The sequence below is a fragment of the Buteo buteo genome, chromosome 10 (genome assembly GCF_964188355.1).
Source record: "Buteo buteo chromosome 10, bButBut1.hap1.1, whole genome shotgun sequence".
NCBI lineage: Eukaryota > Metazoa > Chordata > Aves > Accipitriformes > Accipitridae > Buteo > Buteo buteo.
Window position 1 is genome coordinate 43,675,912 of NC_134180.1, and position 16,763 is coordinate 43,692,674.

Consider the following 16,763-nt stretch of genomic DNA (forward strand, 5'->3'; position numbering starts at 1 on the left):
CAGAAAGACCTGCAAGTAATTTCTATAGCATTTATAAAAGCTCTAGTCTGTCACCTGTTCCTGTAGATCTGCCACAGCTATTAAAACACCCATCTCACATCAACCAGTAGTCAGCTTGATATTTAACAATCAAATGTTAGAAGTCAACTTTATCACTCTCTAATTTATGGTATTTTCCTCCGAATAATGTCAACTATCTCTCATTTATGTTTTATTTTCCACTCAAAATATGCAATAAAGAAAAAAAAAATTGTCAAATTGTTTATTGCAGCCTTAAGGCTAATAACTTCTAAGCAGAACAATACTAATCCTTACACTTTTCTGATCATTCCATGCCCCATTTATCAAGAAATACGAACCGTAAGAGGATTCAAGTTTGATATACACTAGCTGTAGCTGACTTTTTTAAATAATTCTGAACTAATATTCTTGAGAATACATCAACTCTTTAAGAATATTTTTTAAAATCCTAAATAATATGCACCATATTTCTGAACATAACTACAGAACTGGCTGTACGGCATTCAATAATCTCAGGGAACAAATTTACTTTTCATCGCACTGATATCTGCAGGCAGGTCCTTGAGTTGATTACAAGCCAAATTGAGTCGCACTAAGTTAATGAGCAAAGCAAAACTTGTTGGAATGTCTGTGAGATGGTTGTTGGACAGATCCTGAAGATTTAAAAAAAAAAAAAAAAGAGAGAGGAACAGAGTGGTTAGAAATAGAGATGTTTAAAATATCCCACGAGTACTGCTACTGCAAAGTTAATTACTGGCAGAACACTAAAATTAGATGGCTGACATCTTCAGGATCTCCCTGGTAGAAATGTGAATAGATGAAACAAGTCTCCCATAACTGATAGATCACAAGGGATTTGATTTTTCTTAAAATATTTGGCAAACCAAGAGCAAAACTTGGTTTCAAACCAAAACAAGGTAACCCACCATGTACTAACTGACAACCTACGTAAGTCATTAGAATATTCACAAAGTTCTGCCATCTAAGCTATTTTTAATTAGCAGTAGCAAAACATGGATAAATCAGCCTTTCTGCACAACTAAGTATTTTTCAAAAAGTTTAGTTTACCAATTCTTCTAAATTGACAAGCTGTCCAAATCCATCCGGCAAGCGACTCAGCTCATTGTGATGAAGAAGGAGGCTCTTCAAATGTGACAACTGCATCAACTCTTCTGGGACACTTTTCAGTTTGTTGTGGCTAGTATTAAACATGTAACACAGGGAAAAAACAATCACTAAGTGGTTTTAAGAACATTAACTGCATACAGAACACTTTTGTTACACATGATGCTATCCAAACCAGAGCTACAACGCTTGTATCAGCTGGATTATCTTAGCCACGCGCAGCTTGTTGAAACACAAGCTCTTCAGACCCTAGAGCATGTACGAAGCACATCCAGCATCAGATACACTGAATATTCTGTGCTGGCACAGACTAACTACTAATTACATCTGCAGTGAGACAGGCTTCTGCAAAACATTCCCACGCTGCAGCACGCACATATGCTTGCTGCATCACCTTTAAGAAAAATCTGTCTCCTGCAACAGTCTCAGCCCTCTACGATGGATTAGCTTCCTGGGAGAAATTAACTGTTTGTTTGTTTATTTCTTCAAAAATGCTTCATCATATGAATATTGAATCCTCATCTGAATTTACAATATTCCAGCTGGATCTTAATTTTTTTTGGCTCATGTAGTTCACACACACAGTAGCAGTGTACTCTCTCTCTGTGCACGAATTTACAAAATTACTCCAGCAAACAGAAGATTATGAACTTTCCAGCATGAACAAGATCTACACAACTATTTCCAATGCATATTATTCAGGACAAAAAGTATTTTTATACTCAAAACTGCCAGACTGAAGCAAATGAATGTAGATATTACTTTCATGTCATTATTCAAAATATCACTGTTTTCACCTTCCAAGTGAGACTTGTGTCTTTGAGTATCAGTGAAAATAATTTTAACAAACCTAAGATCATCAGTTTTGATCCAAAACTTAACGATTCTCAATACATTAATATTATCTAGCTAAAAATCTGAAATAAATTTTCTGAAAGAAAATTTGATGTACTGCAATCTCTTATTGACACCGTGAAAGTCACTGTAGTATTTCTCATGTTCCAGTTTTGTAACCTGTACTTACCTGACGTCAAGTTTCTGAAGATTTTCTAATTCTCCTAAAGCAGAAGGAAGCGATGTCAGTTGATTATCATGCACCTGGAAAATAAAGTTTTTACAATACAGTTACTAATTTGTACCTTGTGGGTTTTGTTTCCCTACCCCAGAAACAAATCAAGCTAACCTAATACACAGAATTTTGTACACAAGTACAGCTATGTACATGCCTCAAAGCAATTACCAACTGCAGCACTGCAACTGCCAATCTGCAAAATTCTACTTAATTGATTGTAAACACTAAGAGATTAGATACAAAGCCGGGGGAAAGAGTGGAGTGCAGGAAAAGTGGTTGCATCCAGTATTAGCTCTTCCTTCATAAATAAGTAATAGATCTTTCTACAGAACAGCACCCACTACCAGCGTATACACTGATATATTACCAGATCTGTAAAGATCTTTTCTTTATCCTGAGAATACACCAGTGCCACTTCTACACATCCACCACCGCAGGGAAATGGAAAACAAAGATCTAAGACCATGTTTTCCCACCGCCTACAGGGAGAGTGCAATTCTACCGTAATGGGATCAGTGTACTTACATCCAGGACAGTGAGCGCAGGCAGAAGTTTGACATCCTCTGAAAGACACTGCAGTTTGTTTGAGGCGAGTATCAGCTTGGTCAGGTCTGTTTGCTCCCACCAGCGATCCGCAGCACCAAAAGAAAGATTTTGATGAGCTTCCTCCGGAGTATCCAAATTTATCCGCCACACATGTTGAGGCACTACATACACAAACAGACAGGCGTCAACTACATTCTTCAGATATTGACTCTCAAAGCTTCACTGTCGTAATGGTTTTCAGACATACAGACACCCATACAGCCAACTGCATTTCTAGAGACATTTCTCCAGAGCTGACAATAGCAAGCCGATGGAAATCTGCCAGCAACAGCCAAAAGTAAGTCGATCTGCCAACAGATGGCAGGAAATATGCATTGTTGTTGCTCCCTCTGTATTGTTCCTGTCCTACCCGGATAGCACGGCCAAGCATAACCCCAAGGCACAGGACAACAGCAGCCCCGCGGAATCGGTCGGTCAGCAACCGCCGGCAAACACGGCGCCCGTTCCCTCGGCTGAAGAGCCGTGGGTTTTCCCGGAGAGCCGAGGCCTGGGCACAAGGGCAGGCAGCCGCCCTCCCCCGGCCCTCCGCGGCAGCACCGCCGCTTCCCGCGAGCCTGCAAGCCCGGCTTAGCGCGACCGAGGTGCGGGGAAGAAGGGGCGTCACCGCCAGACACAGGGGACGGCGAGGAGCCCCGCGTCCCTGCCGGCACCGAGCTCACCCTCGCTGAGGCTCCGGCCCGACAGGTTTAACTGCCCGCTCTTCCGAGCCGCCCGGATCAGCCCCTGCGGCACGGCGGGGCCCGGCTCCGCCGCCGGCCCCCTGAAGCCAGCCCGGGGGTCCCCCGCCCGCCCTCTCCTCGCCGCCATCCCTCGCCGCGGCCGGGCCGGCGCCGCCCCGCCGCCCGCCGAGCAGGCGGAGCCTGGCGGGGCCCCTCAGGCGGGCTCCGGGCGCTGGCAGGCGGCCCGCGGAGCGCTCGGCGGGCTACCGCCTTCCCCCGGCCGCCATTTCCCGCCCGGAGGTGCGGGGTGGGAGCCACGACGGCGAAATGGTGGCCCGAAACGGGAGCGGGGGCGGCCGGCAAAGCCTCCCTCCATCCCGGCGAGGGCTCACCCCGGGCCCAAAAGGGGACCGTTGGCATCTCCCCCAGGGGGGTTCGGCTGCCCCTAAGAGCCAGAGCGTCACCTTTGTGCGAGACGAAAACGGACGTTTCCACGGCGGTCCCGGCTCGCAGCTGGACTGCGTACAGTTTTCATCGTCCAGGTCCGCTTGCGGTTTTGGCTCTAACTCCCTCCGGCAAATGGGAGGACAAAGGAGAAGTCCTGTCCCCCTCAACAGCAGCACTTCCTGAAGAGCAGCCTGAACATGGGGTGCAAACTCACACAGCCTGGGAGCAGAGCAAGACTAGAAACCGTGGCTGATGACACAACTGAGGGTGTCAAGTTCTTGCTAATTATTAGAAAGGAGATTCAGCCACAAATGAGCTGCAGCTGGGCACGCCATGTGGTGCAGATCTTGCGTCCTTACCAGCAGTTCCTGGTGAGAAGTAAATTATAAAAAGGTGTGTTTTCACCCTTAGTCACTCAAGTTTGTAGCTGTAGCGCTTCTCAAACGCTGGGTTTGTGTTTCCAGCACTACCCTGTTTGAAAAAAAAAGCTTTGACTGATAGTTCCACTGAACTTTAATTAGTTAAGGACCAAATACCACATTAGGTAAGCAAGAACAGGATTCAAGAAACCGTCATACTTAAGGTGTTAGCTCTTGACTAAGGATTTTGGCCTCATTATTTTTTTATCACTGTTTAATTCCCCCTTTTTGTGTCTCCTCTCTCTGTGGGAGCCACCAGGCAGCACTCTGCAAGAACATGCTAGGCGTTTTAACTGAGCATTGAAATAACAAAGGGCTAGAAATCCCAGAGTTTTGTATATAGCCTTCAAGTTCAGTTTATATTTGTTCTTGTAAGAGGAAGATGTATTTGGAAAGGCAGGAGTTAAGCAAGCTGAAGCTGGTTCATAACAGGGTCAGAAACCATGACAAGGGATGGGAAAGGCTTAACTTCCTGGAATGATTCATATTCATTACTTAAAAATCGCTTTCATGGACTTTGGAAGTAATATTGCTTTATTCACGATCTGATGCCAGGAGCAACAGAGCAGAAAACACAGAGAGCGCTCAAAGTACATTCATCTCAGTGAGCCCAGGCAACAAAACACCCACTCCGCTTATCTCTACGTAAATACAATTAACTCATGTACCAATTAACCTAGCCTGTTTAAAATGCAGCAGTGTTACGCTTACAGCTGTGAAGGACCAAGCAGCATTACCAAGCCCATCTGGAACACCTCGGGCAGGGCACTGTTAGCAACGCGCCGAGCCCAGCCAAGGTTGAGGCCTCTGAGACCCATCCGCTCCTCTTAAGACCGACCAGAAGTACTCCGGAACCCCAGCCACCACCTGGATGTGCTACCGGCAGGAAGGACAGCTCAGGCTCTGTCCTTCCCGCCAACCTTCGCGTCCCTCACACCCCTCAGCGCCTGAGGCGAGAGGCGGGCGGCCGCCACCTCACACCTTTCCCGCCCACAGCCAACGGCCGCCCCCCCCCTCCTCCGCTCTGCGCATGCGCGGCACTTCCCGCGCGCGGAGGCGGAGCCTGGTTCCCCCCCCGACTGAGTTGATGGGGGTGCCAGCCTGCGCACGCGCCGTCCCCGCGCGTTCCCGGCGGAGGCCGGGGGCGCGCGCATGCGCAGGCGCTCAGGCCGCCGGCCGTGAGGCTGCGTGGGGGCCCGCGCGCCCCGCGCGCCTGCGCGGAGGGAGGGCGGCAGCGGGGGATTGTGGGATACTGCGGCCCAGGCAGGCTGGTGAGGCGGGCGGCGGTGTGTGCGCGGCGGCGGCTGGGCCAGGCCGGGCCGGGCCGGAGGCGGCAGGAGGGGCCGTGAGGAGCTGCAGCGAGGAGCTGGTCGGGCCTAACGCGCTCTTCCTCTCCCCGATGTGTTTGTAGCAGCGGAGCGGGCGGCAGCGCAATGGCTTCAAGCAGCGGCACCGACGTGATCCAGGTCACCAACGTCTCCCCCAGCGCCAGCTCCGAGCAGATGCGGACGCTCTTCGGCTTCCTCGGAAAGATCGAGGAGCTGCGCCTCTTCCCCCCCGAGTGAGTGGCGGCCCTCTCCCCTCCCCTCCTCTCCCCCGCCAGCAGCGGGCCCCTTCCTCCGCCTCGCCGCGGCCCGGCCGCCGCCTCCGCCCTCCCCTCCCCTCCTCCCCCAGCGCAGGCCCGCCTCCATGGCGGCCGCCGGCGGCGAGACTGCCGGGACTCGGGTTGCCCACGCCCCCGGCTCGGCGCCGAGTCGCCCAGGAGCTCGCCCGATTGCGAGGCGGCGAGATTTCAATTCCCCCCCCCCCCTCCCCGCCATACCCGCCACCCGCGGCCGGCAGCGTGTGGGTGTGCTGGGGAGGGGGGGGGAATCTCAGTGCGTGTGGTCGGAGCGAGCTGCTCTCGTACGCCCTTGCTCGGGGAGAGCGGCTGGGCACCAGTAAGAGCTTATTTTCTTCCTACAATTGTAGTTATTCACATAATTATGCACCTGCGGGTGTGCTGGGGGCGGGGGGGGGCGAATCTCGGTGCGTGGGGCCGGAGCAAGCCGCTCTCGTACGCCCCTGCTCGGGGAGAGCGGCTGGGCACCGGTAAGAGCTTATTTTCTTCCTACAGTTGTAGTTATTCATGTAATTATGCACCTGCGGGTGTGCGGGGGGCGGGGGGCGAATCTTGGTGCGTGGGGCTGGAGTGAGCCGCTCTCATACGCCCCTGCTCGGGGAGAGCAACTGGGCCCCCGTAAGAGCTTATGTTCTTCCTACAATTGTAATTCTTCACTTAATTATGCACCTGCGTGGGGGAAAAAGCAGTGATTTACGGCATGCAGTCGCACGCGGGATTCCCCCTGCCGGATGCACGTTTTTCCCTCCGAGCTGTTTGTTGCAGGGCTGTCTCGCTAACCTTTGCTGCCTTGGTTAATCTCCAGAACTGTAGGCAGTTTATGGACGGTTGGCCACAGAACTAAAATTTTGATATAAATGTGCATTCCTTGCAAAGAACTCTGTGCAAAACGGGCAGGTAATGACTAACGTGCAAATAATACACATTTATTACGTTAGGTGTTAACATTGATTTTGGTCGTGTCAGTTTGATTTGTCTTGCAAAACCCAACGTCATTATATGTTGATCTTTCGCATGTGTATTATGTAAGTGAAAAGGTTTCTTTTTGGCACGATGAAGGAGGGTTGTTCGATTGGAGAAAAATCAAACAAGAACACATTCAAATTATTTTTAATACCCAAGGCTATTTGGATTTTTTTATTTTAGGGGAAAAAAAAAAAAGGCTATCACAAAGCGTTCTTTTTGTCATCACTGAGTCTTCAATCCCTGCCAGCACAAAACCAGGAAAATTCACCCATCCTGTTAGCTGGTTATATATGCAAATTCAGAAACAGCATTTCTGGTGTTCTTGCAGTTTCTTACTTTGGGTTGGATTTTAGCAATTTTGTGTTGGAAATTGAAGCATAGAGGGAAATGCAGTGTTTATGTAATTGAAATTGAGGGACAGTTCCAGGCAGGAGAGCTGCATTGTTAATAGCTGGGACAACTATACTTAAATGGCAGAACCATTAATGCTTGGCAGCCAGCAACTTACCTTTAAACAGATGCAGTTATTTGATGTGCTGCTATGTATTTTAATATTTTGTCTAATTTCTAAGGAAGGTTAATATAGGTGAATTCTGTTTCTGAAACTTTGTAGTTTTAGGTACATATTAACTAATCTGTTAAAAGATTAGTTTTATGGTATCAGAATGAAGTGCTCTACAAAAAATCTCCAAAGCCCAGCCCAGCAACTCTCCTTTTACCATACCACAGACTGTTTATATATATGTTCTTGATTTGGGTCCTTTGCACAAATGTGCAGTGAAATACTGGCCCCACAGGACCCTCCTCAGTACAAGCATTGGATCTGTCTTGGGCTCGTGCACTGAAGTCTCTGATGGATATGTCATAATGCTGGGCTATGGGAAGAGACGAGGGAGATCTGCATTGTGCCCTTGTGTCTGTAGTGTTTGATACTGGTAGATACAAGTCTTTAGGGCAAACTTACTGGTTTGTGTCCTGGCATAAGTTTGTTTCTGCAAAAAGGCCAGGCTCCTGCATTTGACTGCTGACTTCTGCCTCCTTTGTTCTGGCACTGGTGTTCTTGTCACATAGGAAAATACCGAGTTGACTGCCTTTACAGTTGCGTTGGTGAAGGCTATGCGCCGAGGGAGAAAAGGCAACAAGATGCAAATAACTCCAGTAACCCAGGTGGCAGATATCTCGAATTGGAGGACCAAAAATTACTTAAAACGTTTGGCCTGAATTTCTTTTGTATTTCAAAGCCCTTAATGAAAGAGGAGGATAATACTGCTTCATCTTGTAGGGATATTGTGAAGATTTCTTAGTATTTACAAAAAAGCTCTAACAGTAGAAAAGCCACTGAAGAAATCAATACGGAACAGGAAATATAGTGTCACTAAATAGGCTGTGCGCAGAAAATGTACCAAATATTGAATAGCTGTTGAAGTGAACATTATCATATATCTTCAATCTAGAATGTTTGTCTTGGTGGAAAAATAGCATTTTTGAAAACTGCATATAAAGGTTGGGCGGTTGATACTAGACCAGGCACTTTTTTCAGACTGGGGTTAATTTTTAACCTTACTATTTGAAGTAGGTTCTGTGTCATTTCCTTTGTGTTGCTGTCCATACAGAGATGCCAAGGGCTCTGACACCTCTGGACCCACTGCAGGTCTCTGCTGGGTTACTCAGGGACCTGATCTCGGAATGTTTTAGTCCCTGATTTCATTTCACACCGAAGAGGGGTATATTTTCTAATAGTGGCAGGTTCTTTCATCTGTTTCTTCTAAAGCCTGTTCTGTTCTTTCTTCTTTATACTTCAGGTCTTGACTTTTCCCTGCCCATGGTATTCATCCACTTTTGGGGGGGGTACAGGATATAAATTGCAATCTGTATATTCTCTCCATAATCTGAATCTCTTTATGTCCCAGATTATACTGGGGTTCTTTGTTGCATATAGTATTTCTGACTAACCAGTCCCATTTCCATTGCTCTACCCCCTTATTTGTTTCATCTTTCTCTCGGTCACTCTGATTCTGCTGTCCCCTGTAGAAGTTCCTTGTTCTCCTGAGCTTCCAGATCAGATCTAACTTCCTCAGCTTCTCTACATTTCTGTTTCTTTCCCCTCATCCATCTCCTTATCCCAGTTTATTTAATCAGCTATTAAACGTTTTATGTGTATCTCAGCTTCATATTACATCTTTAATCCACAACCAGCTCTCTGACTTCCTCCATTTTTCTTCCCCAAACCCTTTCTTCCCTCCTCCTTCTGCTTTTCCCCAACTCCATTGCCTGGTCTTCTCTGTATTGTATTCCATATAGCTTCATCCTCCATGGTAGGCAAAACTGAAAAGTGGAGGGAATGGAGAGTGGTTTGGGGGGGGGTTGTTTGGTTTTTTTAAGGTGTGTGTATATATACACACGTGTGTATAGATATATATATATATAAAAGCTGATTTCAGCATATTCTGTTCAGCATATGGAAACTGCTTTTCCATCAAAACTTAAGTTTCTGCTCTGAAACTTGGACATAAGAGGTCTTATGCCACTGGTGTTTGATAGAGAAACCAATGTTTTCTCTGGTCTTGCTCTTTAGATATGAATGATCCAGTCAAATTTTTATGGACAGAGAATTTTACCAAGAAAAAAGCACATCTGATGGAAAATATGGTCTATAGAGTTAAAGCTTCATAAGATTAGGAGCATACTTCATAATTTTATACGTTGGATGGCATAGTAATTGCTAAGATCTTTTGCCTTGTCTAATAACTGCTGATGGAAGTTATATATGGACTCTGTCAGAATACTGGCAATACTTGCAGTTGCTACTGGTAGTTGTTCTGCTTAGAAAAGGATGACAACTTTTGTTTCCAAGTGAATCACATGGGTTGGTTCTTCTTTTGGTTTTTTTGGGTGTTTGTGGGTTTTTTTAAACTCTGTTTTTTCCCACCCAATGAACATGGTAATGTTGAAGAACATCTCTTGCATGGACAATCTGTTCACTCCAGCCTGATTCTAGCCTGATTTTACATCAGTAATAATGCCAGTAATAATGTTTGTGTAAGTGGCAGAAATATCCCTTTAAAAAAATCAGATTTAATACTTAAGATGCTGGTTGCAATATGAGGGAACTTTGGTGGAGCGAGTAGTTAGAGGTTATGATATGAAGGTTGGATTTCCCAGTTTATCTGCTGTATTTCAGTACCTACTGTACTTCAGAATGGGTACATTGTTCAGACAGCAACCACAGTAAAACGTTGTGTGTCTCAGTATTCACTGGCATGATGGCTGAGAGAGAATTACTAAATTTTTTCATCCCTGGTGAATTAGAATAATGATGGCCTTTTTTTGGTAACAGTTGAGAACATTCTGTTCTTGACGAATTTTGCTCAGCCACAGCTTGGATTTCAGAGTGACTGGAAATACATTTTTAAAAATTAAATACACTGATTTATATTAAATATCAGGCTGAATAAGCATAGCCTTAAGTATTTTCAGTTGTTTTTGTAGATTCAGCTAGCTGTACAGCTTAGTATGTAGTGATACTCATGTATATAAACAGTATCTACTCTGTTTCATGTTTCCATGTTATCACAGACATTTTAAGAATGTTTGAAAATACTGTACTGCATTGATGTAGTAATTTGTTTAATTTTTTTAGAACTCAGATTAGTATACCATTCAGGTATGCCATAACTCCTTGATTTACTTATCTTTAAAATTTTACTACTGTGATTTTGTAAAACACTGTGTGCTAGTGCTTCTTTGTTTTTTATGGGTTTATGTAAATTAGTTTAAAAAGGCAACATTTTGGCAAGCTACTGTGTATTTGTAGATAAAAAAGAACTAATAGTTTGAATTTTTCATTTTCTGTGCCATTTATTGCTACAATGTTACTTTAGAATTTAATAAATCTGCAAGATGTTGGGTGAAGTGGATGTTCCTAATTGTAATATTTCAGAAGCTGCAGTACGCTGGCTTCGATCTAGTTTTTAACATCAGGTTAAATTTAAAGTAAATTTAAAGTGTGATCTGATAGACGTTTAGGGCAGTTGTTGAGTTTGCATAACTTGCATGCTGGGCTGAGCCTATCTTAGCGGTGGTAAAAGTTAGATAGTTTTTGGCATTTGTACTAACAAAAATAGATCTTGGATGTCTGTCTCATTGATGTCGAAGTAATTCTCCTTTCTTCTGAATTCTGACAATTCTTGTGCTTTCAGTGCTTAAAGACTTGATCAACGTTCTTCAACCCAGACAAAATTGTTTTGGCAGTGGGATGCGTTTTGAAGAACTAGTCTTAGAACTGTTTCTGGAAATCTAGTTAGTATAGGTAGATCTTTGTCATGAAGAATTAGTGAATATTTTTCAGAGCTACCTCTTTAGGCTAATTTGCACCTCTGGTACTGGAGGGCAGACCCGAACAGCACACGTACCCTGGCCTTGTTTTAGAAACTAGGGGTTTAGGACCTGCCCTGCGACTTCTGGAGGCAGCTTTTAACTCTGCTGCTGCACAGCTGTGTCCGCGTAACAATTTTTCTTGCCATCTTTTAGCTTATATGTCTGATTAAAGCAAAATCTGCACCATTTTCAGGATATATGGGCTTTTGAAACCCCTTCTGGACCTGTACTGGGTTGATTCTGCCTCTGCTTTTGGGGGGTTTGGTTTTGTTTTGTTTCAGAGGAGAGGAGGGGGGGCACAGTTGTATGGCCTACAATTCTTTCCTGTTGTAGGAAGTAGATATTTCTCGTTTTTTCAAGTGACTCAAAACTTTGGCGTTCTCTTGGATTTTTCCATGTCTGGGATTTTTATGCAGCTCTGCTGCCAGACACTCAGGAGTAGGTACATACCTATCTTGTAAAGAGGTCTATGTTTACTGATTTAGTCGTGTTGCTTACCTGAGCTTCTTGAATTTCTTTGTGTTCAGTTCTGTTACTGCTGAATGATAGACACGTGTTTAGGAGTGTACATCCCTTCAGAGTGAACTTGGGAGTTTCTCTATGCGTGAGAAGAAGCATGATGAAGTTTGGTCTGGAAGCTTTAATGAAATTTTGTTGATAAGTAAAATCATAGTGGTCTTTTGATTGTTACCCTCTTCGTTTCATAATTTATCTTAAGTAATTCGGTGCCTAAAGCAGAGAGAGTAAAACTACTGGTTTTGTTAACTTAGGGGTATATGTAGTAGGTAACTTTTTATCTCTCTTGAGCAAAGTTTTTCTTTGTCTCCTTCCCTTCTCACAGACAGGTCACGAAAACTAATTGCATTTAGGTGACTGCTCATAGATATATTGTGCATAGTAGAATTAATGTCCAGTTACAAATGAGGCAATAAAACTGTTTCTGCAATTTTATAGTGAATTGGCTTCATTCAGTGTAATTTCATATCTGTGGTCATGCAAAATGATATTTGATACAAAACCTGAAATCATGTTCTTGCCTAGAGAAGTACACCATAGTCCCCTATGACTTCCTGGTTTGGTGAAAGTGGGGAGACAATAGAAGTTTCATACTGTCAGACTTGCTTCCATCCAAGTAATTTATTTCTTTCTTTTTCAGTGATTCTCCTTTGCCTGTTTCATCGCGTGTCTGTTTTGTAAAGTTCCATGATCCTGACTCCGCAGTTGTGGCCCAGCATCTGACAAACACTGTATTCGTTGACAGAGCGTTGATAGTCGTACCGTATGCAGAAGGTTTGTGAATTGTTTAATGGCCTATGAAGCCACCATATGATGGCATTTTATTCCAGTATAGCTCACAAAAATGAGGATTAGTAAAATGTCAAACGTATAAGATATTAACATTTTGAAACCCTTGGTATATTGCCATTGGCCTATGGTTTAAGTAATTTCTTTTATCTAGTGACACTGAATGAAAGTGGAAAGTTTACCTCTTACTGGTTTTGTGTGTCTTTAAGTTTAGAATATTAACATTTTAGGCAGAATTATTTGCAAATTTTGCTCTTTATCAGTCTCAATGAGACATTTTCCCAAACAGACTTATGCAAACAGATCAACATTTTATGGAAATTTTGCCTTAAGAATTGTTTGCCACTTTCACATAGGCATAAATCTCTTCATGAGAATGGTTTCTCCCTCCCTGAGAGTGCATGGGAGAGTAGATTAACATTTCTTTGAGATATGCTTCCACTGCATTTAGTTGGGAACTTCCCTGAAAAGGCACTCGCTCTCATTGTGAAGTCCAGTATACCAAGGGTTTGAATAATTATGGTTTAATTTGAAACTGAGATCTTCCAAGAGGTGCCAAATGGGCACTGGTACTAGTTTTTTATTCCAAGTTTTCTTGTTCATCCTTGATATATTTTATAGAATTTCACTAAATAATAAACTCTTCTCTCTGTTATTTGTGTGTGTGATTTTTGTAGTGGAGAAGGCAAATGCAAAGCCCTTCCAGATGACTGAAAAACAGTGGGTCCTCTGCAGCTACAGGGGATTCTAGACATTAACTAAAGGCCAGCAAGCACTCAAGTCCCCAAGTGTTTTCCTGGTGTAACCACTTGTTAACTACATTCTCTCTTCTTCTTTTTATTTTTACATTTTAGGGTGTTACAGTAATTTGAAAGGCAATGAGCAGGGTTTTTGGAACTTACCTTAGAAACAAAGTGCTGAGAAGACACCTCTTCTTACAGAAGTCTTATTAAACTCTTCTAGACTTGCTTTAGAAGTAATTGATTTCCATTGTACTGTTTCTTGATTTACTTCTGAAATAATGGATTTTCCCAGATCGCTTGAATTATATAAAATCTCTGCAGATTAAGTCATACTACAGTAATAAATTCGGTACATGGCCTGGGTTCAGACCTATAATCAAGACATTGTAATGCTGTAGGCTGTCTTTTGAGGCCTGGGGAGCTGTCTTATCTTTGTATTCCTTAAACTTGAAAGATGTGAAAACTTAATTTCTGGAATGTAGGAATCTGCAGCATGACCTTCGTTTGAGACATGCTGCTTTTCTGAGAGTACAGAACACATTCTGAAATTGCCATTGAGTTACTGCTTCTGCTTTCGCTAGTTTAGGTCTAATAGCATAGTTGAAAGGCATCTTGTCCTCGTCTTTGTATTAAAGTATGATATAGCAACAGTCCATCTGACTTAGTACTGAAATATTCTCCAAGGCCCATGGTGAAGAATGTTAGTGTTTAACTTTTCCAGTAAGGATAAAAACATTTTTTCTCTTTGTCAGTCTGACTTTGTCCATTGTGCTTGATGGTGGATAAATCTGGCACATAGAGAAATCTGCCCAGTAGTTTTGGTTCAGATTGTGTAAAGAAAATAAAATTAGTAAAGTAGAATATTTTAATGGGCCTGTTTAAATCGAGGAGTTCCTCATGGGCTGTTTCTTGCGGTGTTCTAGCAGTTCAGAATGTTGATCTTTTTGGCATGATGATGTAGCATATCACAAGAGATATGTTCAGCCAGTAAAGTTATGCCCCCAGTTGTGTAATCATATGCTTTTGTCCCTGTACTGGAGTATAGTTTTCCCTGCAAATGCATACTGCCAGGGTCCCAATTCAACAAGCTATTTAAGCACGATACAGCAAGATTCTTAAAACCATAATGAAATTGCTTATGTGCTTAAAGCCAGGCATATGCTTAACTACTGTGCTGAACTGGGCCCTTTTATCTTTTATTTTTCTATTGTGATGATTCTGTATTAATATTGCCTGTCACTAAAGTAAATGTTTATTATCTGTTTAGTGCAATAATTATCCCCTATATCACAAGCGCACTCCAGTTTTAGCATACACAGACATTTTGGTGTTGGCTGTTGCTTTGTGTTATAGAACTAAACACAAAGTCTACGGTAAGGTTTAGTATTTGTAATTTTCACTGTGATATTCCTAGATTTGGAAGGAACTCTTAAGATTAAAGATGGCTGGGGGGGGTATTTAGGTTCTTTGGTTAATGTTTGTTTCTTTTGTCTGTTTCTTTTTCTTTCATTTCTACACATTCATGCAGTATTTCATGGTTCTAACAAAGCAGCAGTAAAAAAAACTCTTGAAGCATGAAAATTAACTGGTGAGGGGCCTCATTGCTTTTTTTAAAATTGTAGTTTATTTATTTCTAAATACTTTTTTAAAAAACAATTAGAGGATCAGATGCATGACTTTTTTTAATGGATGCAGATCTTCTATGAGGTGTCTCAAGATAAGTCTGAGGATTTGTATTTAGATGCCAGAAATGTTGTAGTTGCACTAATTTGAAATGTTTAGATATAATTTATAAATATCCTCTGAGACATAATTTTGCATGCAAAATTACCCCATAATCTCTCTGTAGGTATGTTAATATATTTATGCATTAATGCCCTTTATCTAAATGACCTTTTTCCCCCCCTCTCCCTCCATAACTTTTGGTATCTAAATTGATGACAGCTCAATGACACAAGCAAGATAACAGTGCTGTGTATTATACATTTGTTTATATTATCGGCACTTCTCAGTATAGGTGGAAGGAACCATTACCTTTATTTAACAGTGGTTTTTCTTTTTTGTTGTTGTGTTTTACAGTTCTTTTCCCTGGTTCAGCCTGAACTATATACCAGGCCCTGCTGAAAATACCACCCAACAGTTTTCTTCTGCAGCTTATCCAGTTTCTCTTAAGTGCCCTGTACATATTGTATGTTTTATGATGAGATGCAGTTTCTTAATATGTATTACAGAAACACTACTGGTATTTGCAAATATATAGTAAAATTGTTTTATTGAACTCTCATTTTGGGGGCTTGGGCACATTAACAAATTAATCCATCTGTATAGGGCTTTTGCTGTTGGATAGAATAAAAATACCTACCTAATTACTTGTTTCGTAGTAGGACCCTTACAATTATATGTGCAGAGCAGGCAGTAAAATAAGACACTTGTCTTAGTTGGCTGCAAGATTTTGGGCCAGAAGTTTCTTCTGAAATGGCAGTATGTAGCAGCATTCTTGGTACAATAAGCATGGCACATATTGGAACAAATGCATTTTACTGCACAGGTAAGGAATGTGCCACGATATACTGTATGTATGCACCCATCCACCCACAGACACACATACACAGCGTGTATTTGAAGATCTGCAGAGACTTTCATTTTCATTTGACAAGTCAGCAAAAGCCCTACGCTTGATTCAACAAAAAAATATTTCCATACCTTCTCTTAAGTTTTACAAAATTTATATGGTAGGTGTAAAAGAAAACATAGTGAACTGTACCATATTATTAACCCCTAAATCAAACTTTTTTTGTCTTGTGTATCTTGATTTTTCTGTGTGCTTTATAGTGAAGCAGCCGACACGAGTCGTTGTTCATAAAACAGCTTTTGAAAGTTGAGAGCACACCCCTGGAGAACCGACTGTGCTTGCTTACGTTTGGTTCATGACTTAAAAATCGAGTACAGGTGATGAAATCTTGGCAGTGTTAACAAAAAAGTAGTGTGTATTGTGCTATTTTTTTGCTCTAGAAACTTAACCATTTGTAGAGAAAAAGGAACAGTCAAATTTTCACACATTGAAGTTTCATTCTGACAAAAAAAATTAATGATAAATATTAATAGACATCAAGCTTTGTATTTTAGCCAACATAAGTACTTTCAACAAACTCAGGTGGTGTATCAGGGAGACATTTTCTGGGTGTATTTGTGTATTTTCTGCCTTTGGAATGGAATGCATTCTAATGCGAGGCTATTTCTCTGCAGGAGTTATTCCTGATGAGACTAAGGCTTTGTCTCTCTTGGCACCAGCTAATGCTGTGGCAGGTCTGCTGCCTGGAGGTGGACTCCTGCCCACTCCCAACCCACTTTCTCAGGTAGGCTTTCCAGTTAGACTGAAGTCAGGGGAAACAATTAGATGTA

General features: G+C 42.7%; 2 protein-coding genes across 6 annotated transcripts in view; one reads left to right on the plus strand and one right to left on the minus strand.

Annotated features, from left to right (window-relative positions):
- Positions 1-3,670, minus strand: part of LRRC40 (leucine rich repeat containing 40) — an 18,111-nt gene extending 14,441 nt beyond the window's left edge. Inside the window, exons 1-5 of the mRNA XM_075037371.1 lie at positions 3,484-3,670; positions 2,744-2,925; positions 2,171-2,244; positions 1,090-1,219; positions 551-674 (exon numbers count right to left, since the gene is read on the minus strand). Of these exons, the coding sequence (XP_074893472.1) occupies positions 551-674; positions 1,090-1,219; positions 2,171-2,244; positions 2,744-2,925; positions 3,484-3,631 (658 nt within the window). The 5' untranslated portion in view covers positions 3,632-3,670. The remainder of the gene's footprint in view (positions 1-550; positions 675-1,089; positions 1,220-2,170; positions 2,245-2,743; positions 2,926-3,483) is intronic.
- SRSF11 (serine and arginine rich splicing factor 11) overlaps positions 2,980-16,763 on the plus strand; it is a 26,380-nt gene continuing 12,596 nt past the window's right edge. For 2 of the 5 annotated variants that reach the window (XM_075037365.1, XM_075037367.1), the window contains exons 1-4: positions 2,980-3,101; positions 5,761-5,910; positions 12,470-12,603; positions 16,608-16,717. In XM_075037365.1, the coding sequence (XP_074893466.1) occupies positions 2,995-3,101; positions 5,761-5,910; positions 12,470-12,603; positions 16,608-16,717 (501 nt within the window). In that variant the 5' untranslated portion in view covers positions 2,980-2,994. The other 3 variants (XM_075037369.1, XM_075037370.1, XM_075037368.1) reach the window with 3 other exon arrangements.